Consider the following 23,891-nt stretch of genomic DNA (forward strand, 5'->3'; position numbering starts at 1 on the left):
GCTAGATGGCAGCCGATGGACGGGAAAGGCTCCCAGCTTGCTCAGGGACAGGGACACAACCAGATCCCACTGGACCACGGCCACCCTCAGCAGGTGGCCAAGGAGGGTTGTGGTGACAGTATTGTCCCCAAGAGCACAACCTGTGGGGACTCAGAGCCACTGTAGGTCACAGTGGTGGGACTGGTGGCTCAGGGACAGCCTCTTGCTGCCACATCCCCCTTTAGTTTCCAGAAGCTCCTTGTTCCCTGCCAGCCCTGTCCCCTGAGCTGTCCTGGGCCAGTGTCACCAGCAGCAAGCAGCGGTTTTGCCCACAGAAACGCTGGGTTTTGGGGCACCTCTGCAGTCCTTATAATGATGCTTAGTGTCCCCAGCCCACCAGAACAGTGACATCCCTGGGGACAGGAGCTGTGTGACAGCCCAGGGTGACAGGGGACCTCCCTCCCTATAGATGCTCTAAAGCCCCCAGGGGGACGCAGCCCTTGCTGGGTGCAGAGGACAAAGGGGGACATGAGGACTGCAGGAGCCCCCACGCCGCTCCCCAGAGATTTCATTCCTCCAGCTCCCACGCAGCGGCTCAGAGGGGACAGAGCTGTCACTCTGGCTCTGGGCTCCCCCCGTCCTCCTCCTCCTTCCCGACCCCCCTTAATGAGCCAAACGAACCAGGAGCAGCCTGGAAGTTTTAATTAGAAGCTTCCAGCCTCCAAGAAGACAAAGGCGAGATGTGGCGCTGCCAGGCGGGAAAGTGGAGCAGGAGGAGCTGGTGACCCCAGTCCCAGGGGACAGCAGCGCCCAGAGCGGGGTCACTCCCACCTCCTGCTCCTGCCACACTTGGTGACCTCGGGGGGCGCTGCGAGGGGCTGGTGCAGATGTGGCAGCGCCCAGATGTGCCCAGGGAGGGGAGCATGGGGGGGTTGGGATGCTCAGAGCTCCCTGCCCAGGATGGGGGGGTCACAGAGAGCTGCAGGGACCCCAGGGGGACAAGGAGATGGGGCAACATCCATCACCCTCCCCCTGGGATCCCACCCAAGCAAAGGGGGCAGAAGGCACCACAGGGCCCCAGTGATGCTGGGAGATGGGGGGTGAAGAGGGGGGACTAGGCTTGAGCCCCCCCAGGAGCAAAGGCCTTTTCCAGACCCGCTCAGGCAGGAGCTGCTGCCCAAGCCCAGCTCCTGCGCGAGGGGGAGGTGAGAAGAACCAGCCGCGTCTCCCCTCTGGTTGGAAACGAAAGGATTTATTAAAAGCACATGTTATTTCTTAGCATAACCCATCTGTTAGAACTCGACACCCGGCGCCGATTCGAGAGGGGCTGAGAGGGAACAGCAATAACCCATCTGCTGCAAAAATAACACAGGGCTGCGCCGGGGGGGCGGGAAAAATAACAACAGGGGAATGAGTGGGGACACAGGGTGACTTTGGGGTTGAACAACAGTTTGAGAAGAACCTTGTGGGGCTGCAGGAAGGAGGGGATGGGGGTCCCCAAAAAAAGGAAGAAGTTTGGGATGTGGGTTTGGACCTGGGGAGGATCCTGGACAGTGGAGCCATCAGCATAAGAGCTTCCTCGGCTGGGGGGTGCGAGTTGAGGGGGCCCTGGCAGAGGCCACCGGGTCTTTAGTGCTCCTGGTCCTGCCTTTGCGGGGCAGAGTGGCCGGAGGATGAGCTGGGGAGGGAAAGAGAAAGAAATGAAGCAGCTCCAGAGGCAAAGCAGCAAAGTCAGGTCCCCCAACATCCCCCTCCTGCCCCCACCGCCCTGCCCCGAGGCTGCGGGTGCAGCGAACCCCAAACAGCACCTTCCACCAGCACTTCCCGTCTCTCAGTTCCAGGTATTTGACCCCCTGAAGTGGGACGGTGCTGGCACAGCACCAGTTTGGTGCCTGTCCCGAGGCAGGGAGCCCCCAGAGCCCGGTGTGCTGGAGGATCCCCACTTTGGGGGTGTGTGGCTCACCTGGGATGCGGGATGGCTGCGCACATCTCAGGCGTGTGCTCGGGAGGTTGGTGATGTGGCTCTGGAGCGCCCCCAGAGAGGGGGGAGCAGTGCTGGGAACAAGAAAAAGGGCCATTTAAAACCCCTGAGGTCCCCAACCATCCCCAGATGGCAGGGACGGGGAGCGCTCTGGGGACGGGGAGCTGGCACTGTCTCACCTCTCTACTCGCCTCCGCTTCTGCGCGGGGGCTTTGGGGACAGAGGAGGGTTTGGGGATGGATGAAGCCTTCACGCTGCGCGCTGGGATGCAGGTTCTGCAGGCAGGAGAAGAGTGTTAGTGCTGGGCCAGAGCCTGGGCTGGGAAACAGCTGCGCTGACACCGTTACCCCACAGGGACCAGCCACAGGAACTCCACTTGTTTTTTTTGGGGAAAAAACAAAAGACTCAAACAGGACTAAAGCCTGAGGAGGTGGCTGCAACCCAGGTGCTGCTGCTCCCTAAGGTGGCCAGGGTCTTCCCCTCTGCCTCAGTTTCCCCAGTTACCCTCTATAGGAACTATTTCCTACAGCGAGAGGAGAAGGGGAGACCCAAGGGTGTCCTGCACTACAGGGATGGCCACAAAAATTCACGCAGCTCTGTAAAATCCAGAGCCTTTTGGAAGCACCAGCAATAAAATTAAAGAAACCACGTCAATCCCCTCCACTGTGCAGCTCCAGCCCTTGCTCCAGCCTCTCCGGGACAAGGTGAGGTCCCTAATGTCCCCCTCGTCCCTCTCAGCGATCCAGTGGCTGTCTAGAGGATGCTCCTCCGTGTCCAAAAGGAGAAGGAGGTTTTCTCAGAATGCTTTTTGTGTCTTTGTGAGCACTTCACAGCCCAGCTCAGCCCGCTGGCTGCAGCAACCCAGAAATGATTCACCCAGCCAGAGCATGAGGGGGGTTCCCCACAACCGGGGGTACCCCTGGCAGGGCCACACTCACCTGGGCACGAAGGGACCATCCTGCTTGTTAAGGAGGCTCTGGACATTCTCCCAGATGGAGATCTCGGGGCCACTGAAGGCAGCTGGGTCGGCCGCACCAGGTGAGCCGCTGTACTCACAGATATCAAACGTCACGTTGAGTTTGTGGGCAGGTGCAGCAGGCGCAGTGCTGCAGTTCTGGGCGGCCGACACCGCCAGGGGCACGCGGTTTTTGGGGACTGTCAGCGGGCAGATTTTGGGGGTGCAATACAATGGCAGTGGGGAGACAAGGGGCGCCTGGGCTGCTGCTGCCAGACAGGGGCTGCCAGGGCTCAGCATCACCCCAGGAGTCTCTGCTGTGCCCCCGCTGCTCCGCTGGCGTTTCACCCGCCTTTTGAGGCTGCGAGGAGTTTCCACTTGGAAAGTGCTGTTCAATGCGGGGCTGTGCATCTCGGCACTGCACATCTCAGCACTGCTCGTCTCAGCACTGCTCAATGTGGCGCTGTGCATTTCAGCGCTGTGCATCACGGCGTCGTTCGTAGCACTGCGCATCTCGGTACTGTTCATAGCGCTGTGCATTTCGGCGCTGTGCATCACGGCACTGCACATAGCACTGCACAACCCAGCACTGCTCACGGTGCTGTGCATTTCAGCATTGCTCCTCTTGGCACTGTGCGTTCCGGCGCTGTGCATTTTGGCACTGTTCAATGCAGAGTCGTGCATCTCAGCACTCTTCATAGCACTGTGCATCTTGGCACTGTTCCTCTTAGCACTGTGCATTTCAGTGCTGCTCAACACAGAGCTGTGCATCTCAGCACTGTTCCTCTTGGCACTGTGCATTGCAGCGCTGTTTCTCCCAGTGTTCCTCCTCTTCCGAATTGGGCTGGGAGCCGTCGGCACAGGGCTGGTGAGCGGGGAGAGCTGCTGCAGGCATTGCAGGGCGATGCTGGTCGCAGAGGCATTGGGCACAGCAATAGATGCCTCTGCTAAAGAAGCAAAGAAACAGAGTCACCTTCTCCCAGTCTGCAGGTCCTAGGCTTCCCCAAACCCCAGGGTGCCCCCTTCTCAGCCACAGCAGCCATTTGCCAGTGGCTGTTTCCATCAAACCACTTTAAACGGCCAGCACAAATAATCCTGTGCTTTGCCAGCCTAAAGGCAGCAGCCCGGTCCCACAGCGAGCACCCTGTGGCAACACCAGGTCTGTCCCTGGAAAATGGGACCTGCAGAGCCCACAGCTTTGCTGCCGGGTTTGAGCGCTGAGGATGAGCTCAGCCCCAGGCAGGCGCAGGCTGACAGCTGGGAGGCTACAGCCGGGCTGATTTGGGCAACTGTATCACGGAGGAGTAAACAAGACAAGGAAAAATGAGGATCAGAAGTGCTACTTTGGTCTCCTGGAGCAGGAGTGTGCAAGTCAGCTCAAATACACACTGAGCTCTCTGGGGACAAGGGCTGCTGACGGGTCCTGCCATGCCCCAGGCTGCTGGAATCGCTCTACAAAGTGATGCTGGAGCTGCTCTCAGCACAATCCACTGGGCACCACGTCAGGAGAAACTCATCTCTCTGCCTTGTGCCCATGACTGGAAACTGTGACCAACCCCACTGGCTCCTCCAGTGCACGCTGAGACAAAGGAGAGGGGACAAATCCAACCCCAGGTCCTTACCGTCACAGCCTGGGGCAGCGCTGGCCCCGGTGACGTCCGCAGCTCTGCTCGGGGCCGAGGTCTGCTCCAGGGTCACACCAGTGTCCTGACAGACCAGGCGCTCCAGCTCCTTGAATTCAGACACCATGTCAGGGGTAAGGAGGTTGGCGTCCCGCAGGAGGGAGTACTGCTTGCGGGCCACACTCAGGATGGCAGCTATGAGCCTGGGACAGACAGACAGACACAACAACCACTTAGATGGGAGACTGAGCCAGCGTCACCAGTAACAGATGCTCAGCACCACCAACATCACCTCTGAGATGCCTCCTCCAGTGGGGCAGACCCTGGTGGCAGAGTTTTGGGGGAAGAGGGGCAAATTTTGGAGCTGCGAGATGCTCAGGTTGTAAATCTTTTACTGGAGAACTTGATCCGCAAGTTGTATGTTGATCCCAAGGGATCAAACAGCCTCCACAGACTTTTTGCCAGGTTTCAGACACTCGTTAGCCCGGCTGGAGGCAGATGTCAAGGCACACAGAGGCCGGCCTCCCGCAGAGACCGTTCTGAAGAGGCTTGTTCTGCTGAGGTGACTGCAGCAGATGGAGCCACGGGAGCCCTGCCAGGAGCCGTGGCAGGAGCAAAGACTTCACAGAGGTAATTTCAGGACTAACAACACGCACTTAAGGCTCACACGGATGCTGTGCCTGGAAACCATCACTGGTGTTTCCAGGATGGATTATCCCACGGGATTAGATCCCCAGGAGCCAAATTCCTTATTTTACAGGGAAGGCAGTGATCTCCAGCAGAGACCCAGCCCCACATCCATCCAGACCACCCCTAGGATGGCTACACACAACAGGAGCAGGGACAACTCGACCTCCATGGGCAGGCAGGAGGACACGACACACAAAGACAAGCACAGGGACACTCACTTCTCTGTCCGGCTGCCAGACAAGCCCTGTAGAAGGTGGCTTGGTTCCTTCGGCTCCAGCTGGTGGGTGGCTCTGGTGCTGCTGTGCAGCGTTTCCTCTGGGACCTGAAGCAATCAGTCAAAAATCCTTATTGACCTCACTCAGGACTAACCCGTATTGGAGTTGTTCAGCCCCCAAACTCCCTGTCAGCTGGGAAGTTAAGGGGTTTCTCTGGCAATCCACAGCCCAGCACACAATAACCCCACGGACCAGCTGAGCTTGTGCCCCCTCCCAGTGTGTCCCACCCGGGTATTTGAGCCCCACTCCTCATGCCAAGCCCCCCGTGCTGCCCACTGTTCTCTCACCTCCTCTGGCTCCAGCTGCAGCTCAACAGGCCACCCATCTCCCAGCTCCTGCTGCTCGCTGTCACCACCCAGGGCCGAGTGTGGCTTTGGGACAGATTCCTCCAACCTACAGGAGCCAGATAATCATGGAATCATTTTGGTTGGAAAAGCTCCTCAAGATCATAGAGTTCAACCATTCCCCCACCCCTGGCACCACCCCATGTCCCTGAGAACCTCATTTCTGCATCTGTTCAACCCCTCTAGGGATGGTGACTGCACCACTGCCCTGGGTAGCCTGTTCCAACAAAGTCTTGTCCCAACAAAGGGACAAGAAGAAGCAATTGAGGCACACAAGATCCTCTGGGGAAGCCACTGTGTTAGTGAAGTAGTTTTGGGATCCATCAAAGAAGACTTGACCTTTGCAACCGTTGGTGCTTGCACGCTGCGGTCCACCTGACCACCGCTCAGATGATGCTGCACACCCGCAGAGTGGCTCAGCCACTTTCTGACAGACACTTGGGCTCTGAGCAGCACTAAAACCTCACAGACACCTTGACATGGGGACACCAGGAGGTGACACCAACTTCTGTCCCTCCTCCCCACCAGCCTCACCTGTGCAGTCCCGCTGGGCTCACACCAAGGGGAGCCACCGGTGCTGAGTTTTTGGCCTCTTGGGCAGCGTCCTCGTAGGCACGGAGCTTTGCCCGCAGATCCGCCACCTGCGAGAGAGGATCATCCATTGCTCAAAGGGTTCCATGACCCCCAGCAGCTTGGAGCTCCACGTCCCAAGGAAACCACAGCTAAAGCCAGAGCCATGCACTCCTGGCCAGCATCTCACCTCTGCTTGCAGCTGCTTGCAGACCACGGCGTATTTGTTAATGTGGCAGTCAACGCTGAGCACGTTGCTCTTCAGCTGCAGAGACAGGGACAGGTTACAGCAGTGCTGGAGCAGCACATTCCCCTCTCCCAATGCTGGAGCAGCTGCTCAGCCTCCTCCAGGGTCCCCAGGAGCCCCAGGGAACACGATCTGCACTCAGGGACCTGCTGCTACATTTACAACCCTTCCTGGGCTCTGGGCTGGGGGGCTTTGGCAAAGTCCAGGCAGAGTATATCAGCAGTTTCACCAGCTGCTTTCTGCCCAAACCAGCATCCCCAGGGCTGGAAAACTTGAGCTGGAGCAGGGAAGGACCCACTAACCCACCCCAAGCTCCTTCCCACCCATCCCTAGCAGCTCCCAAACACCCAGCAGCTTCTCACCGACAGCTTGATCTCCTTGGCACGGCTGGCATACTTGAGCGTGTTGTAGGTGTCCTCGTAGGCCAGCGCGGAGGGGCTCACGGCAGCGATCATGACAGTGCGGCAGTTGCCGCCAATGGAGTCCTTCAGCAGGCGCGTGAGCTTGCTGTCCCGGTATGGGATATGGGTTTTCTTGCTCTGTACCAAGAGATCAAGGGTCTGCTCAGCTTTTGGGTGCTCAGGCTCCGAATCCTGCGTTGCAACGGGATGGCCATGCTCATCCCGTGGCACTTCTAGGAGCCCAGTGTGGCCACACGAACAGCATTACCTTGGTGTCAGCCAGCGCGTTGATGACGTTGATGAGGGCCAGCAGTGAACGGTTGATGTTGGCACCTTCACGGAGCCGCTCTCCCTTGGCATTGGTGACCGAAGCTCGCTCCGAGCCTGCCAGGTCAATCAAACTCATCTTTGACACCTGCAGATCCCGAGTGAGGCCACCAATGCGATCCTGCTGCTTCACGCAGACCTGCGAGGACAGAGATCATAGAATCGTTTTGGTTGGAAAAGATCCTCAAGATCATCAAGTCCAAGTGTTACCCCACCCCTGGCGCTACCCCATGTCTCTGAGAACCTCATCTCTGTCTGTCTAACCCTCCAGGGATGGTGACTCCACCATTGCCCTGGGCAGCCTGTTCCAATGCCCCACAGCCCTTTCGGGGAAGAAATTGTTCCCAAGATCCAACCTCAGCCTCCCCTGGCTCCAAGGTCCTTTCAGCCAGTTCTGAGAGCAGAAGTTCCGCCCTCAGCTCCTGGTCTCCAGCTGAACCCCCCAGGTCCCTGCGACAAGGTTGTGGCTCCACAAGACACAGGGGGTTGTTGGCTGGATCCAGCATCTCCAGTTCCAGTGTTTATAAAGGAAGGTCAAGTGGATTACAGAGGCCACGAGGTTGGGCTGGGGGAAGAGAGGAGCTCAACACACCAAGACACAAGTGAAACACCTGATGACACGAGGAGTAAAGCCACAGAAAGATCTCACAGGGAGTGACAGAGCTACAGAAAATCAGCATCTCCTGCGCTTGCTGAGCGAGAGGGTTCAGCTGGTTGGGTCTCCCAGGGACAACGTGGCAACCCAGAGCCCAGCGTGACCCAGGAGGTGCACACACACAGCGCAGCCCCAGCCCTGACTCCAGCTGGGGATTGTACCAGCAAACTCAGACACAACCTGGGGGCAGCATCCAGCTGGGGTTTTGGTGCCAATCCCAGCTCCCAGCTGGCACAGGGACACAGCGATGAGACTCACCTGGCTGCATCACCCAAAACTTCCCCATCTTCACCCCTAAACATCTCTCAGAAGAAACAAACACATCCCCCAACACCCTCTAAACCCCCTCAGCCCCCCAGAGTTCCCCTGCACAGTCTGGAGGTGCCACAGAGATGCCGGAAACTGGTCCCACGTCCTCCCCAGGCTGCAGTTTGGCTGTTGAGAGGCAAAGGCAGCAGCAGGAAGGGCAGATTTCCAGCACAACTAATGGATTCAGGCCGGCAGGGATCCAGCACCCACTGAGCAGCCCAGCTGGGAAAGTGTCCAGACACCTGGATTTCCCCCTGCGCGCAGCAGCGGGCACGGCACCAGCTTCAGATCCAGACAACAGTCAGAGCCCCGCGTCTCCCCGCACAGCCGTGACGGCCCTGCTGATTCGGGGAAGGGCCTGGCTGGAATGGAAATCAGCTGGTGGGTGTGTGTAGGACAGTGCTGAGAAACCAGGGGGACAATTTATGGACCCCTAGGGAGTGTAATTTCTGTCTCAGTGCCAAGGGGACATGATGTAGGATGCTGCTCACAACACCAGGGGTGGCACAAGCAGAAGCCAGTGAGGATCATCACCTTTTGCTCCGGGTCAGGTTTTGGGTACAGCTCCCACAAGTTAACTCAACAAGAGTCAAAAGCACAAGGTGAAATTTCAGCTCTTGAGAGACATAACAGCAGGCTGGGAGCAGGGGGATGTCTGGGAGATGTGGCCACCAGTATGACCAGTACATGCTGCCCCACTGCAGCACATTGCCTGCCCAGCCCTGCACCTCTCTGCTCAGAGCAACAACCACTCCAGTTGTCCCTGTGTCACCCCAAGAGCATCCGCAGGAACCCTGTGACGCTGGCCCGACACAAGCTGGCTCCCCAGCCCCTTTCCAGCTCAGCTCCTGAGCAAAACCACAATCAGCGGCCTCACCTGGAACACTGCATGGGAGCGAGAGGAGGTGGCATTGGCATCTGTGGGATGCTGCGTGCGGTTCTTGTTCCCCCTGGCCAACATCTCCAGGAGGTGTTCCGCAGAGCTGGGCTGGGGGAGACGGAGCAGAGAGGAGGTGTCAGCGCGTCTCGTATGCAGGCACCGAGACAACCCGACAGCGAGCGGCCACGGCGGCTCAGGCCGGGAGATCCCGCAGCTCGGGGGGCTCGTTTCAGCTTGGGGTCACATTTGCTGCCAGTCAGGGGACACACAGACGGTACCTCTGTGTCCTCACACCCCACCCCTTGTCCTCACACACCCGCCGTGTCCCCAGGACACAGATCCGCTTCCAGACCTGGTGTGGGTGCAACATTGCCCAGAGCTTGTGCCTGTTTTTACACCCACCTGGTGGAAGGAGAGGCCCTGAATGATGACCCCTTTGTCAGGGTCTTCCCTGATGTTGAGTGGCCCCTTGGGCTCCAGCAGGTCGTATATCTGCTCATTATACACCTGGAACAGGGAACACAATGTGAGGCTGAGGTTTAGTTTTGCAGCAGCTTTGGACCCAAGGTCACACACAACCTGGTGTCACCCCCAGCACCACCTCTGGGACCTCTTCCCAGAGTCACACTGGGAGCAGGGAGGTGCTTTAAATGCAGAGGATAGATCAGAAGGATCACCAGCAGGTCATAGAGCTACAGAATAATTTGGGTTGGAAAAGACTCCCAAGACCATCGAGTCCAACCGTTCCCCCACCCCCAGCACTACCCCATGTCCCTAAGAACCTCATCTCCACATCTGTTCAACCCTCACAGGGATGGTGACTCCATCACTGCCCTGGGCAGCCTGTTCCAGTGCCCAACAGCCCTTTGGGGAAGAAATTGTTTCCAAGATCCAACCACAACCTGGTAGCACAGCAGGGACCCCGAGTGTGGCACTATGGGGTTCGGATCAACTCCAGACCTTAGTGACGGTGACCTGGAGGTGGGAGAGGACACGGTTCAGGCACAACATACCTCCTGGTAGGAAACAAGAACCTCGCAGCTCTTCTCTTTCCTGGCCTCGATCTTTTCATATAGGCCCACCATGGTGAGGTACATTATTCCAGGGTTGTTCTCAGACCCCACCATGGTGTAGGTTTTTCCTGCTCCGGTCGCGCCGTAGGCAAACACTGGGAGCAGAAAGGGTGGAGGGTTGAAACAATTGTTAATTAACGGAAGCAGCATAATACAGTTCTTCATGGGAGAGAAGATCTGACAGCAACCCTTGGGGCAGGGGTTGTTCATGCACTTTGCAGAGATGAGGTAAATCTAATTACCCTCCGTCCTCACCATGCTGTCCTTCAGTGCAATTTTTTTGCTCATTTCAGTCTCTCTAATTTAGCAGAGACAGAACGAGTCCACAAACCATCACCTGCTCAGATGCTCGAGTCACCCCTGAACCTTCCCTGTAACGAGCCAAGCAGCCCCATTCCCCCTTCTCTCACCAGGTTTTTCTTCTTCCACACCTTGTAATTCATCTCATTTTCCTCCCATCTTTCAACACCCTCTTTGAGCATCACTATCAGAGCAGGACACACTAATCCACAGAGCCTCAGCCCATCTCCCCATCAGCAGCACCCAGCGCTTCACAACTCTCTCATTTGAGGCTCCTGAAGTTATTTTATGCAGATAGAGACACAAGACGTGCCTGCCAGGTGGGCATGGTGACAGAGCGGCCTTCAACGGCTCGCAGAGCGTGCAGAGAGCCAGGAATAGCATCCTGCGATCCCAGTGCCCGGCCCATGATGATACGGGAGAGCAGTCGTCTCCTGCTCGCTGCCTCGCACAGCTGATGTGCTCGTTAAGCCGCTCAGCTGCTGACAGCCTGCGAACAGCATGAAGGGCTGCGGCGGCAGGCGAGGAGCTTCCAGACCCAGCAAGGAGCTTCCAGACCCGGCTTTACAGCACAGCAGCCCCCAAAACACCGCAAGATGTGTCTGCTTCACCCCAAATCCTACTCCAAAACACAGCATCCTCCTTAGGCTTTTCCCATCACCACAATTTGGGCTGGTGAAAGCAAGGTGCTCTTTGTGCCATGGATCCACCTGATTCCTTCCCACCCCAGGAGAGTGGAGAACAAGCGACCCTCGTCCCTTGAAATGCCAGGAAAGTGCCTGCCCAGCCCCATTTTCTACCCCAACAGACACCTCTACCCTCTGCACCACATCTCCCAAAGCACCAAGTGCTGTTGCAGCCCCAACTATAACAGAACCACAGAACAGCCCAGGTTGGAAGGACCTGCAGTGACCATCTGGTCCCAGCTTTCCTGGGAAAGGGAACTCAGAGGAGATTGTCTCATCCAGTGGTGTCTTGAACACCTCCAGCTGTGGGGACTCTGCCACATCCCCAAGGAGGTTGTTCCAGTGAACATTCTCACCATCAAAAATTACTTTTTTATACTGAGATGAGACTTCTCCTGGTGCAATACATGTCTGTTGCCCCTTGTCTTCTCCTTGTGACAAGAGAGGCTCCTTCCGCTCTGTAGCTGCTAAGTGCTCATAAACAGAGGTTTCCCCCAAGTCCTCTCCAGAGAGAAGAGCCCCAAGACCTCCAGCCTTTCCTCCCAGGGCAGGTTCTCCAGCCCTTGCACCCTCAGGACCCTCCTCACCCTGCTCTCATACTTCTCAAGTTGTGGGGGCTGGAGCTGGACAAGCAGTGGCTGGGATGATAGAACAGCCACTGGATGCAGCACAAGAAGATGCAGCCTTTGCTGCTGCTGCAGCACCTCACTGATCCCAGTCAGCTCCAGCAGCCCCAGCTCCCTTCTAGTAAAGCTGCTACCCTGTCATGCAGATCCCACCCCAGCCACAGAATTTTGCACTCCAGTGTTAAGCCTCACACTCTTTTTCCTCACAGGGTCTTCCAGCCCAGCCAGCTCTCTCCCCACCTGCTCCTCAAACCCTCTGCCCACCCTCCCAGGATGCTGCATCCAGCTCGGGGGTCCTCAGTACAAGACAGGCAGGGACCTGTCAGAGGGGATCCCAAAAATGATCTGAGGCTGGAACAGCTCTGCTTGGAGGACAGGCTGAGAGAGTTGGGGTGTTCAGCCTGGAAAAGATAAGCTCTGGGGAGACCTTATTGCATCCTTTCAATGTGTATAAATGGGGCTTATGAAAAAGTAATTTTTTACCAGAGCCTGCAGCGGCAGGACAAGGGACAACAGTTTTAAACTGACAGAGGACAGATTTAGATTGGACATTGGGAAGAAGCATATTAGCCTGAGGGTGGTGAGAGCCTGGCCCAGGTTGGCCACAGAGGTGGTGGCTGAACCATCCCCGGAGACATCCCAGGCCAGGCTGGACGGGGCTCTGAGCACCCTGAGCTAGTGAAGATGTCCCTGCTCATGGCAGGGGGGGCACTGGATGGGCTCTGAAGGTCCCTCCAACCCAAGCCATCTGTGATTCTACAAAAGCACCACGTTTCACTTCCCCTAATTCACCTGCTGCGATGACAGTCCCATGTCAGGAATGCCCCCATTCTGACCACACTTGCAATCACCCCAGCTTGGTGCCACCAACAACTTTTAAGGTTCTATGTTTATAGAATCGCAGATTCATTTTGGTTGGAAAAGACTCTCAAGATCGAGTCTAACCAATCCCCTAGCCTGGCACTGCCCCATGTCCCTGAGAACCTCATCTCTGCATCTGTCCAACCCTCCAGGGACGGTGACTCCAGCACTGCCCTGGGCAGCCTGTTCCAATAGGTAAATCTACAGCTCTAAGAGTGGATGGATGCAACGAACAACAGTGTTTCTTACCGGAGCAGTTGTAACCATTGAGTACGGTGTCCAGCAGCCCGTGGGTGGTGTGCTGGAACACCTCATCCTGTGTGGCCCCCTCCCCAAACACCCGGTCAAAGACAAACTTAATGTCTTTGCCCAGGTGTTTGGGCACGCGGGTGGTCGGCGCGCTGCCAGGGGGGCCACTGGGCATGTCGGGGTTGAAGACAATCAGGTTGTCATCCACAACATGCAGGACAGGGTGCACGGCCCGCTCCCGCTCACAGGGGGCGGGGGGCCGCACGCGGACCACTACGGACACCGTTCCCTCCTCTGGAGGGGAGCCCAAGGCCATGGCGGAAGGAGACACTGGCACACAGCACTGCCTGGAGAACACCACTCTTGCCTTGAACGTCCAGGAAACCTCACACGCTATGGGCAGAGACAATGGGTCAGCTGGGCAGTGAGGAAGCAGTCTGAGGCTTTGTAAGGCCCCCCACCCCCATCCTAACACGCGCTGGGCCCTACAGCTGCCCTTATAACCCCTATGGCACTGGGAACCCCACAACACACCCAGTGACCCTACAAACCCCTACAGGGTCCCCCCAATGACCTCACACCCCACTTTAGGACTCCCCAATGATCCCAAGCTCCCCTTCAGGCGTCCCCATGGAACCCACATCCCCCCTGGGCCCCTGCACAAGCAGCTCATGCCCTGCTTCAGTACCCCTCAGCGACCCCACAACCACCTTGGGACACCCCCCACCACCCTACATCCCCCTTCAGGCCCCCATAGCCGCCCCCTCAGTGCTGCCCCCGCCTTAAAACCACTATAGCCCCCCCTCTCCTCACAGCCCAACTCAACCCACTCAGGCCCCTACAGACATCCTTCACCCCTAACTCCCTCCGTCAGGCCGTTACAGTCCCCTCACACCTCCCTTCAGCCCCTATAGCCGTCTCCCCCTCCCGCCCTTTTCCAACCCCTCGGGCCCCCACACCCCTTCCAGGGCCCCTATCCCACCCCGCTCAGGGCCGGTCTAACCGCCCCAGACCACCACAGCCCCTCTTCCCGAACACTGCTCCACTCCGCCAGCCCCTGCAGAGAATGCCCATTCCCTGCCCACACCCCAGAGCCGCCGCAGCCCCATCCCAGTCCCCATTGCCGCCCCCAAACCGCCCGCAGGCCCCGCCCGGAGCCGCCGCCGCCACTCACCGGCTGCAAACACAGCTCGACCTTTCAAACGGCCGACAGGTCCCGCCCTCCGCCCCGATTGGTCGTTCCTCCCGGCTCCCCCTCCCATTGGCTGCCCCGCCCGCCCTCGGCGCAAGCCCCGCCCGCCCTCAGCACGAGCCCCGCCCGCCCTCGGCGCGAGCCCCGCCCGCCCCGCGCGGCGCCCCGGCCGCTGTAGTCCCGCCGCGCTGCGCTGCCGCCATCTTGCCCCGCTGCCCCATCCCCGTGTCCCTGAGGGGACACCCCCACCCACCTGCGCTCTGGGGACAGGGACACGGCCGTGGGGGCACCCCCAGCGTCCCCCCTGCAGGTGGCAGAGGGGACAGGGGACCCCCTCGTTGCACCCCCCGGCTTGGCCGATGCGCGAAGCCACGCGGGGTGGGTTGTGGGGGTGGCAGCACGACCCTGTCCCCGGGGTGGGGGACAAGGGCTCTGCCCCCGCGGGGACACAGACAGCGCACAGGGACAGGTCACAGCTCTGCTTTACCATGGGGTCGCCCCGGGGCCGGGCAGCGAGGGCGGCTCCCCCCGCCCAGCGCAGCCCCCGAGCGGGGCGGGGGAGCCGTACAGACATGTGTGTGTCCTGTACATATGTACACGGCGGGGACCCGGCATCGCCCGCGGGAGCAGCGGGAGCCGTGGGGCCGAGCGGGTGCACGGCCAGGGATGGGCGCAGGGGGCGGCACAAGGGGGTCCCCGACATCTTGACACCCCCACAGCTGCCCCAACCCCGAATCGGCAGCTGTGGGGTGAGCGGTGGGGAAAGGGGACTTGGGGACTCCATAGGTGTCCTGAGCAGCATGAGGGGAGGTTGTGGGGTTGGGGGTCCATGGGGCGATGCCGTGGGGCTGTAGGGCTGTTCCGTGGGTCCAGGCTCAGTCCGAGTAGATGAAGCCAGAGAAGGTGCTGTACTTGTTGTTGCCGCTCTGGGCTTTGCCCCCGTCCAGCTTGATGAAGACCTCGTGCCCCGGTCCAGGTGCAGGATGACGCTGTTGCTGGCGTAGTCGTAGTTCTGGTCGGCGTCCTGCGCGATGGCGCTGGCCCGCACCTGCGCAGGGGACACCGCGGCACCCGCCTCAGGGGACACCCAGGGGACAGACCCCGGGAGTGTAATTCCTGGCTCGGTGCTGAGGGGACACGGCGGAGGACGCTGCTCACAGCACCGGGGAGGCACGAGCAGGAGCGGGTGATGATCATCCCCCTTCGCGCTGGGTCAGGTTTTGGGTACAGCTCCCACAAGCCAAGTCAACAAGAGTCAAAAGCACAAAGTGAAATTTCAGCTCTTGGGAGACATAACAGCAGGCTGGGAGCAGGGGGATGTCTGGGAGATGTGGCCACCAGTATGACCAGTACGTGCTGCCCCACTGCAGCACATTGCCTGCCCAGCCCTGCATGTCTCTGTTCAGAGCCACAACCACTCCAGTTGTCCCCGTGTCACCTCAAGAGCATCCGCAGGAACCCTGTGACGCTGGTCCCGACACGAACTGGCATCCCAGCCCCTTTCCAGCTCAGCTCCTGAGCAAAACCACATCCAGCACCTCACCTGGAACACCGCGTGGGAGCGGGAGGAGGTGGCATTGGCATCTGTGGGATGCTGCGTGCGGTTCTTGTTCCCCCTGGCCAACATCTCCAGGAGGTGTTCCGCAGAGCTGGGCTGGGGGACACGGAGCAGAGAGGAGGTGTCAGCGTGTCCCGTATGCAGGCACCGAGACAACCCGACAGCGAGCGGCCACGGCGGCTCAGGCCGGGAGATCCCACAGCCCGGGGGGCTCGTTTCAGCTTGGGGTCACATTTGCTGCCAGTCAGGGGCCACACAGACGGTACCTCTGTGTCCTCACACCCCACCCCTTGTCCTCACACACCCCCCGTGTCCCCAGGACACAGATCCACTTCCAGACCTGGTGTGGGTGCAGCGTTGCCCAGAGCTTGTGCCCGTTTTTACACCCACCTGGTGGAAGGAGAGGCCCTGAATGATGACTTCTTTGTCAGGGTCTTCCCTGATGTTGAGTGGCCCCTTGGGCTCCAGCAGGTCATGGATCTGCTCGCTGTGCACTTGGAGCAGGGAACACAATGTGAGGCTCTCACAACTGATGTGCTCGATAAGGTGCTCGATAAGCTGCTCGGCTGCTGACGAACTATTTGAGGGGCTGCGGCGGCGGGCGAGGAGTTTCAGACCCAGCGAGGAGCTCCCAGACCCGGCTTTACGGCACTGCCGGCCTGGGAGAGCTCGCAAGGGGTGCAGCAGCCCCCAAAACACCCCACAGCTACGGGGGCGGATGGGGCAGGAGCTCCTGCACGGACCCACGGTGTTTCTTACCGGGGCAGCTGTAGCCGCTGAGCACAGTGTCCAGCAGCCCAAGGGTCCGTGCCCGGGTGCTTGGGTGCGCGGGTGGGCAGCGCTGCCGGGGGCACCGGGCACCTCGGGGTCAAAGCTGATCATGTTTTCGTCCACAACGTGCAGGACGGGGTGCGCGGCCCGATCTCGGTCACCGGCACAGGGGCTGCACATGGAGCAGCACAGACACGGTGCCCCCGGGAGGGGAGCCCAGCGCCAGGAGGGCGGGGGGCACTGGGGCTGGGGACGGTGCTGGCTGGAGGACTCGGCTCTGGGCTGGGACGTGCGAGAAGAGCACGTGGAGAGCGCGGCTCTGGGCTGCAGTGTCCAGAAAGCCTCCCGCCCGTGCCCCGGCAGTTGTCGTCCCGCCTGCGGCGCTGCCGCCATCGTTCCCGCTGCCCCATCCCCATGGTGGCCGTGGGCACCGGGCCGGGGCGGCCCCTGAGGGCGGGAGAAGCGGCGGTTCCAGCGGTGTGTGCTGGAGAGGAACCAGCCAAGGGCCCGGGGGGCTGAGGGGCCCGGAGTCCCCCCAGTGCCAGCCGGGGTGGGTGGCGGCAGCCACAGCAGCCTTAATGGCGGCCGCCTCCTCAGAGCTGGGGCCGACAGCCCCGCCAGCCGCGGCCAGAACGAGCCCCCGCTCCCCGGCGGCCGCCTCCTCCCCGTTAATTAGCGCTGAGGAACCAGCGCTGAGGACCCGCGGGGTGCTGGGGGTGGACACCTGCACCCTGTCCCCAGGGCCCCCCCGTGTCCCCAATGGCTCCCGCCCTCTGACCCCAGCACAGCCACAGCAGTGGCCGGTGGCCCCGGGCACCCGCTGTCACCTCTAATTGGGCCACGTCCTGTCCGCGCCGAGGCAGCGGTGACGGGTGCGTGTGCCGGAGGGTCCCAGGGCCCTGCCTGGCCCAACCCCCTTGCGGTGGGGACGCCGTGTCCCCGAGAGGACACCCCCACCCACCTGCGCTCTGGGGACAGGGACACGGCCGTGGGGGCACCCCTAGCGTCCCCACTGCAGGTGGCGGAGGGGACAGGGGACCCCCTCGTTGCACCCCCCGGCTTGGCCGATGCGCGAAGCCACACGGAGTGGGTTGTGGGGGCGGCAGCACGACCCTGTCCCCGGGGTGGGGGACAAGGGCTCTGCCCCCGCGGGGACACAGACAGCGCACAGGGACAGGTCACAGCTCTGCTTTACCATGGGGTCGCCCCGGGGCCGGGCAGCGAGGGCGGCTCCCCGCGCCCAGCGCAGCCCCCGAGCGGGGCGGGGGAGCCGTACAGACATGTGTGTGTCCTGTACATATGTACACGGCGGGGACCCGGCATCGCCCGCGGGAGCAGCGGGAGCCGTGGGGCCGAGCGGGTGCACGGCCAGGGATGGGCGCAGGGGGCAGCACAAGGGGGTCCCCGACATCTTGACACCCCCACAGCTGCCCCAACCCCGAATTGGCAGCTGTGGGGTGAGTGGTGGGGAAAGGGGGGTTGGGGACCCCATAGATGGTCTGAGCAGCACGATGGGAGGTTGTGGGGTTGGGGGGTCTGTGGGGCGATGCCGTGGGTCCAGGCTCAGTCCAAGCAGATGATGAAGCCCGAGAAGGTGCTGTACTTGTTGTACGTGGGGGCAGCACAGGGGGGTCCCCAATCTCTACAGTCTCCACAGCCCCCCAACCCCGAATTAGCAGCCATGGGGTAAGTGAAGGGGAAAGGGGGCTGGGGACCCCATAGATGGCCTGGAGCAGCATGACGGGATGTTATGTGGTCGGGGGGACCGTGGGGTGCTGCTGTGGGTTTAGGGGGCTGTGGGGTGATGCTCTGGAGTTGAGTGGGCCACAGGGCGACGCTGTGGGGCTAGAAGGTGTTGCCACGGGGCTGTATGGTTGCAGGGGACAGCTATAGGGCTGGATGTCTGTGGGGCGATGCTGTGGAGTTTGGGGGGGCTGTGGGGTGATGCCGTGGGTCCAGGCTCAGTCCGAGTAGATGATGAAGCCGGAGAAGGTGCTGTACTTGTTGTTGTTGCCGCCGTGGGCTTTGCCCCCGTCCAGCTTGATGAAGACCTCGTCCCCCGCGTCCAGGTGCAGGATGACGCTGTTGCTGGCGTAGTCGTAGTTCTGGTCGGCGTCCTGCGCGATGGCGCTGGCCCGCACCTGCGCAGGGGACACCGCGGCACCCGCCTCAGGGGACACCCAGGGGACCGGCTCATCCGCAGCCAGCAGGACCGCCCGCAGCCCCGGGTGGCTCAGGGTGTCCCCGGTCCCCACCCGTGGGTCACAAATGGAGGTGGCTTCTCCGAGCGTCGCTCAGAGCCTTTCCCCGGGCCAGCACCCTCAGGCGTGGGACCATGGGGCTGGGTTGGGATGTGGGACACTATCACCCGATTTGAGTGCGAGACCACGGCCCCAACATGGGACCACAGCTCCAAATTCAGACACGGGACCACAGAGCAGACACAGGACCCCATCTCCAGATTCGGATGTGGGGCCACAGCTTAGACCCGGGACCTCATCTCTGGATTTGGGTGCAGGACCATGGCTCAGATATGGGACCCCATCTCTGGATTCGGGTGCAGGACCATGGCTCAGATATGGGACCCCATCTCTGGATTCGGGTGCAGTACCACGTCTCAGACATGGGACCCCGTCTCCCAGTTTGGATGCAGGACCACAGCTCAGACCCAGGACCCTGGCTCTGGCTTCAGATGCAGAACCACATCTCAGACACAGACCCCAACTCCAGATTCGGGTGCAGAACCACAGGACCCCGTCTCCCGGCCCAGCCCCAAACCAATTTGCTGAACCCAGCGCATCCCCACACGTCTTCACGGGCATCACACGGGTGGCAAGGGCTGAGCTCAAACTCCCAAAAACAAACCTCACTGCTCACCCGGATCCCAACCCGCTGTGGGGCGGGATGCTCCCCCCATAAATATTTCCTCGGTGCCGGAGGACAAGGCCAGGAGGAGCCGGCAGAGCCAGAGGTGCCGTAACCGCCAGGCAAAGCAGCTCCGCGGCTGGAGCCGGCTGCCGCGGCTGAATTATTTGGATAATCAAATCTCTGCCGGCGCCTTGCGGGGAGATCACGCGGCGCTGGGTGACAGTGACAAGCCGGCAGGTAAAATCCCCAGTGAAATGCAAAAGCAATGCACAGGGGAGAAGAGGCTCCTAATTACAGCTGACAAGAATGGGCTCTTAATTGGCTGGCGCCGGGGAGGCAGCGCTGAGCGGCTCCGGGGTCCCGGGCCAGGGGGGTAGGAGGGGTGTCCTCATGGATTCCTGTGCTTTGGTCCCAGGACGGGGGCCCCAGGGGTCCCCTCCCCCCGGGAATGCAGCTGCGTCTCCCCGAGCCCACAGGCAGCTGGTGAGGGCGTGGTCAGACCCTGTTAACTCTGGAACCTACTGATGGCCCAACAGGTGGTCCCATAGGGCTCGCTCTTGCCCATGCAGCCATATCCCTTGTGCCACCATCAACGCTGTCACCCTGTTAAAAGTCACCCCGTGTCTACCCCACCACCACGAGGGTCCCCGTCCCCACGGGGGACAGTGAATCTCAGTCGGTCACAGCGCCCCAGTCCCAGCGGATGCTGCTTGGCGGGGTCTTGCCAAGGAAAAGGAGTTGGGGACGAAGCAGAGGGGAAGGAGAACCAGGAGAAGCCATTTGGTGCTGGGCTCTGCTGCCATTGTCCCCCCCCCCGCCGCAGCCAGAGCCGCCCGGTGTCATCCGTCTTCCCTCGTTAAGGAGCTGCCTCGTCACCGCGCGCCCGCCAGCCCTTGGCACTAACCAGGGAAGATAAATGGCAGCACCGGGGCCGGGCTGAGCCGCTCCCGGCACTGCAGCGGCACAGGGGGTGGGGGCTGCCACCGCGTCCTGCTCCCACGGCCTTGTCCCTCTCGTCCTGCTCCGTGCCTCAGTTTCCCCCGTCCACGGCCACACGCAGCCCCTGGAGGTGGGAACTGTGGGGGACACGGCCCCCAGCAGCCGCTGTCACTGACCCCAGTGACAATGCTGGGGTGATGTCACCCGCCCTGGGCACACCGTGGGCTGGGGATGCTCCCTGACGTGGCTGCACCCAAGAGGGGGACACAGGCAGAGCGGGGAGCACCCGTGTCCAGGCTGAGCCACTCACAGTGACACTCAGCACCTTGGGGACACCAAGTGTCCCGGCCACCGCAGCCCAGGACCCCTATGCATGGCAGCGGGTGCCCCCCAAACCCCAAGTGCAGCAGCGGGTGCCAGCGCAGACCCCCAGGCATGGCGCTGGATGTGCCCCAGTGCACCCCTGTGTCCCCACAGTCCGCTTGGGGACCATCCCCAGGCCCCCACCCACAGGGACACCCCGGTGCTGTGTCCCCCCGAGCCGCAGTGCAGCCACAGCTTTGGTACATGGGACAGCGGGGACAGAACACCCCCCCCCGCCACAGGGACCCCAAAACCACTCGGCTCCATCCCCCCCATCCGCCCATCCAGCATCTCCCCCCAGTCCCATCGCCCCACTCCTGGCTAATACAAATACGAATAATTAATGCTAATTAACCCCCAGGAGCAGCTCCCCTGGCTCTCATTAACTCCAGCCCTGACGCAGGGGTGATGGGCTGCGCCCCAAACCAGCAGCGCCGGAGGAAAGTGGGGAGCCGGGAGGGGGTCCCCAAGTTCTAATTCCATTGGGATCGACCTCCATTGCCTGGGGGCACCCCCAGTTCTGCCAGGATGGGGGATTTCCCATAATAAACCCCTTATTAACCCCTTTTTTGGAGCATTTTGGGGGTATCTTTTTTAAACTCTCCCGCCTTCCAAACCGCTTCTTTATAAATATTGGAGTGGCGATACCTCATTAGTAATTAACAAGCGGTTAATTAAGCTGCATCGCGCGCCCGCCCGAGCGCGGCTCCTCTCGACGAGGGCTCCGTAGCTTCTGGAAACTCATCTGGTAGCGGCCGGGAGCATCGATCCTGCACCGAGCAGTGGGGATCGGGGCTCGGGGGGGTGGGAGGAGGTGAGAAGGTTTTCGGGGGGTCCCCAAAAATATTTTGGGGGTGGGATTTTGGTGGAGGAAAAAAGGGGTGAGGTGGGTTTTTATGGGGATGCTCAGACCAGAGTTATACAGATGCTGCTTGGGAGAATGAGGCAGCGGTGCCAAGCGCTGCTGGGACCCCCCAAAATTTGGGGTTGAGGGGTTGGAAATGACCAAAAAAAGATGCAATAAAATATAAAATTAAACTGTTTGGATGGAGAAAAAATGGCAAGTGGCTCCGGTGTTGACTGCGCTCCTGGCTCGGAGGTTTTTGGAGCCGAGGGTGACGCACGGTGGTTGTGCCAGGGCTCCTGCTCCCCCCGCCCCCGGCTTTTTTTGGGGTTGATACTGAGTTTGGGGTTATTTGGTGTCACACGTCCCCAGGACGGGGATGCGCCGCGGGGCTTGATGCCGGGAGAACACGATGGGAAGCGGGAGCGGGATGAATCCCGGCGAGGACACCGGCTGCGGTGACACTGAGGGGATGGAGCCCGGGGGACATTCCGGGGGTCGCAGCCACGTCTCAAGTCACAGCGGAGGGGACACGGTGTGGGAACGGGGCAGCACCCGAAAACCGCGGGGCTGGAGGGGCCGTGTGGGGGTCGGGAGGATTTGGGGATGGTGGGGCTGGGAGGGATGGGGGGACAGGGATGGAGCAGCCTGGGGGTGTCCCCCCCGTGGTGTCCCCAGGGGACATCTCTGCTGAGACAGCGGCAGCAGAGCTGGCTCCGGGCTGGGTGCAGCACCCAGTGGTGGGGCAGGCGCTGTCCCCTCCGGGCCACCACAGACATTGTCCCCCTGGGGAGTGACAACAGTGGGGAGGGCAGGACACCCTGGGGACACGGCGGGGACACCCCGAGGCACCCCAGAGGCACGGCGGAGCCGATGAAAGGACCGAAGGGACACATCGGGGCAGCACGGCTGTGGTGGCAGTGCATGTCCCCAGCACTGAGAAGGGGACAGAGCACCCAGGGGAGCCTCTCTGGGGATGGGAGAAGGATGGGGGTCCTGGAGGTGCACCCAGAGCCCATTATTGTCACCAGGAGAAGGATGGGGGTCCCTGGGAACACACCCAGCGCTCATTGCTGTCACCAGGAGAAGGATGTGGCACCCCGGGGGTGCACCCAGAGCCCAGCATCACTACCGGGAGGAGGACAGAACATCCCAGGGTTGCGTCTCCAGGGCGTGGAGAGGGATGAGACACCCCGAGGATGTTTCTCTGGAGCCGGGAGCAGGACGAGGCGTCCTGGGGATGCACCCGGAGCCCATCGTGTCACTGGGAGAAGGATGGAGCATCCTGGGGGTGCAGCTCTGCAGCTGGGAGAAGGATGTGACACCTCAGGGATGCACCCAGAGCTCATCATCGCCACCGCAAAAAGGATGGAGCACCCTGGGGGTGCATCTCTGAGACTGGGAAAAGGATGGGGCACCCTAGGGATGCACCCAGAGCCCCCCACTGTCACTGGGAGAAGGATGTGGGTCCCTGGGGACCCATCTCCAGGGCTGGGAAGAGGATGGGGCACCTCAGGGATGCACCCACAGCCTGTTATCACCCCTGGGAAAAGGATGGAGCACTCATGGAAGCACCCAGAGCCCTTCTCCAGTGCATGGGGGGCAGCGGCAGCTCCGGTCCCGCCATGGGGCTGGGAGCCGGGGTGGGCAGCCCTTACCTGCCCGTTCTTGCAGAGGTCGGCCCACATGCTGGTGCCGTCGCCGCCGCGCATGAGGACGTGGTAGGTGAAGAAGTAGGTGCCGGGGATGGCGCAGGTGAACTTGCCGGAGGCGGCGTCGTAGCTGTTGCCCAGGTTGGTGACCACGTCGTCGAACTTGAGGACCTCGTAGCCCTCGTGGGGGTTCTTGAGGCCGGCGTAGAAGGCGACGCGCGGCACCGTGCTGTAGGTCGCCGCGCTCACCACACCCGTAGCCCCCGGTCCCGGTAATCCCGGGGGTCCCGGTCGTCCCGCTTCACCGCGCGCCCCCGCCGGTCCCGGCGGTCCTGGTTCTCCGGGCGGTCCCGGCGGTCCCGGTTTCCCCGGTCGCCCCGGTTTGCCCTGGGGACCTTGCACCAGGGTGGAGGGCGGCGGGAGGGGGCCGCGTTCGGCCGGTTGCGGCGGGGGGGCAGCGGCGGGGCCATAAGGCTCGCAGACCATCCGGCAGGTCCCCAGCATCTCGTACCGGCCGTCGGTACCGGCGGAGCTCACCAGCACCGGGATGAGCACCACCAGCACCAGCACCATCACCACCCCCGCCGCGGCCGCCAGCAAAGTTTTCCGGCCCAGGCTGAGCCGCCGCCCGGCCGGGGCGCGTTGTCGCCCGGGGGTGGCAATGGTGCCGGTGG

The 23,891-nt window shown here is 61.2% G+C and overlaps 2 protein-coding genes across 2 annotated transcripts; both read right to left on the minus strand.

The window, feature by feature from the left end:
- Nucleotides 1–1,541: 1,541 nt before the first annotated feature.
- Nucleotides 1,542–13,346, minus strand: KIF18B (kinesin family member 18B; the record flags this gene model as incomplete). Its single annotated transcript, XM_080359720.1, has 15 exons — nucleotides 1,542–1,657; nucleotides 1,943–2,034; nucleotides 2,140–2,235; nucleotides 2,899–3,862; nucleotides 4,538–4,740; nucleotides 5,446–5,549; nucleotides 5,790–5,895; nucleotides 6,381–6,487; nucleotides 6,607–6,681; nucleotides 7,026–7,202; nucleotides 7,333–7,530; nucleotides 9,233–9,343; nucleotides 9,638–9,742; nucleotides 10,249–10,403; nucleotides 13,031–13,346. The coding sequence occupies 15 exons, from the start codon at nucleotides 13,344–13,346 to the stop codon at nucleotides 1,542–1,544; spliced, it is 2,925 nt and encodes a 974-aa protein (XP_080215846.1).
- A 5,166-nt stretch (nucleotides 13,347–18,512) lies between these two features.
- On the minus strand, nucleotides 18,513–23,835 carry C1QL1 (complement C1q like 1; the record flags this gene model as incomplete). The annotated part of the gene is made up of 2 exons (XM_080359808.1): nucleotides 23,224–23,835; nucleotides 18,513–18,692 (listed from the first exon to the last, which is right to left on the minus strand). The coding sequence occupies exons 1-2, from the start codon at nucleotides 23,788–23,790 to the stop codon at nucleotides 18,513–18,515; spliced, it is 747 nt and encodes a 248-aa protein (XP_080215934.1). The 5' UTR covers nucleotides 23,791–23,835.
- Between the last annotated feature and the right edge of the window lie 56 nt (nucleotides 23,836–23,891).

Source organism: Nesoenas mayeri, assembly GCF_963082525.1.
Source record: "Nesoenas mayeri genome assembly, chromosome: 26".
Taxonomy (NCBI): domain Eukaryota; kingdom Metazoa; phylum Chordata; class Aves; order Columbiformes; family Columbidae; genus Nesoenas; species Nesoenas mayeri.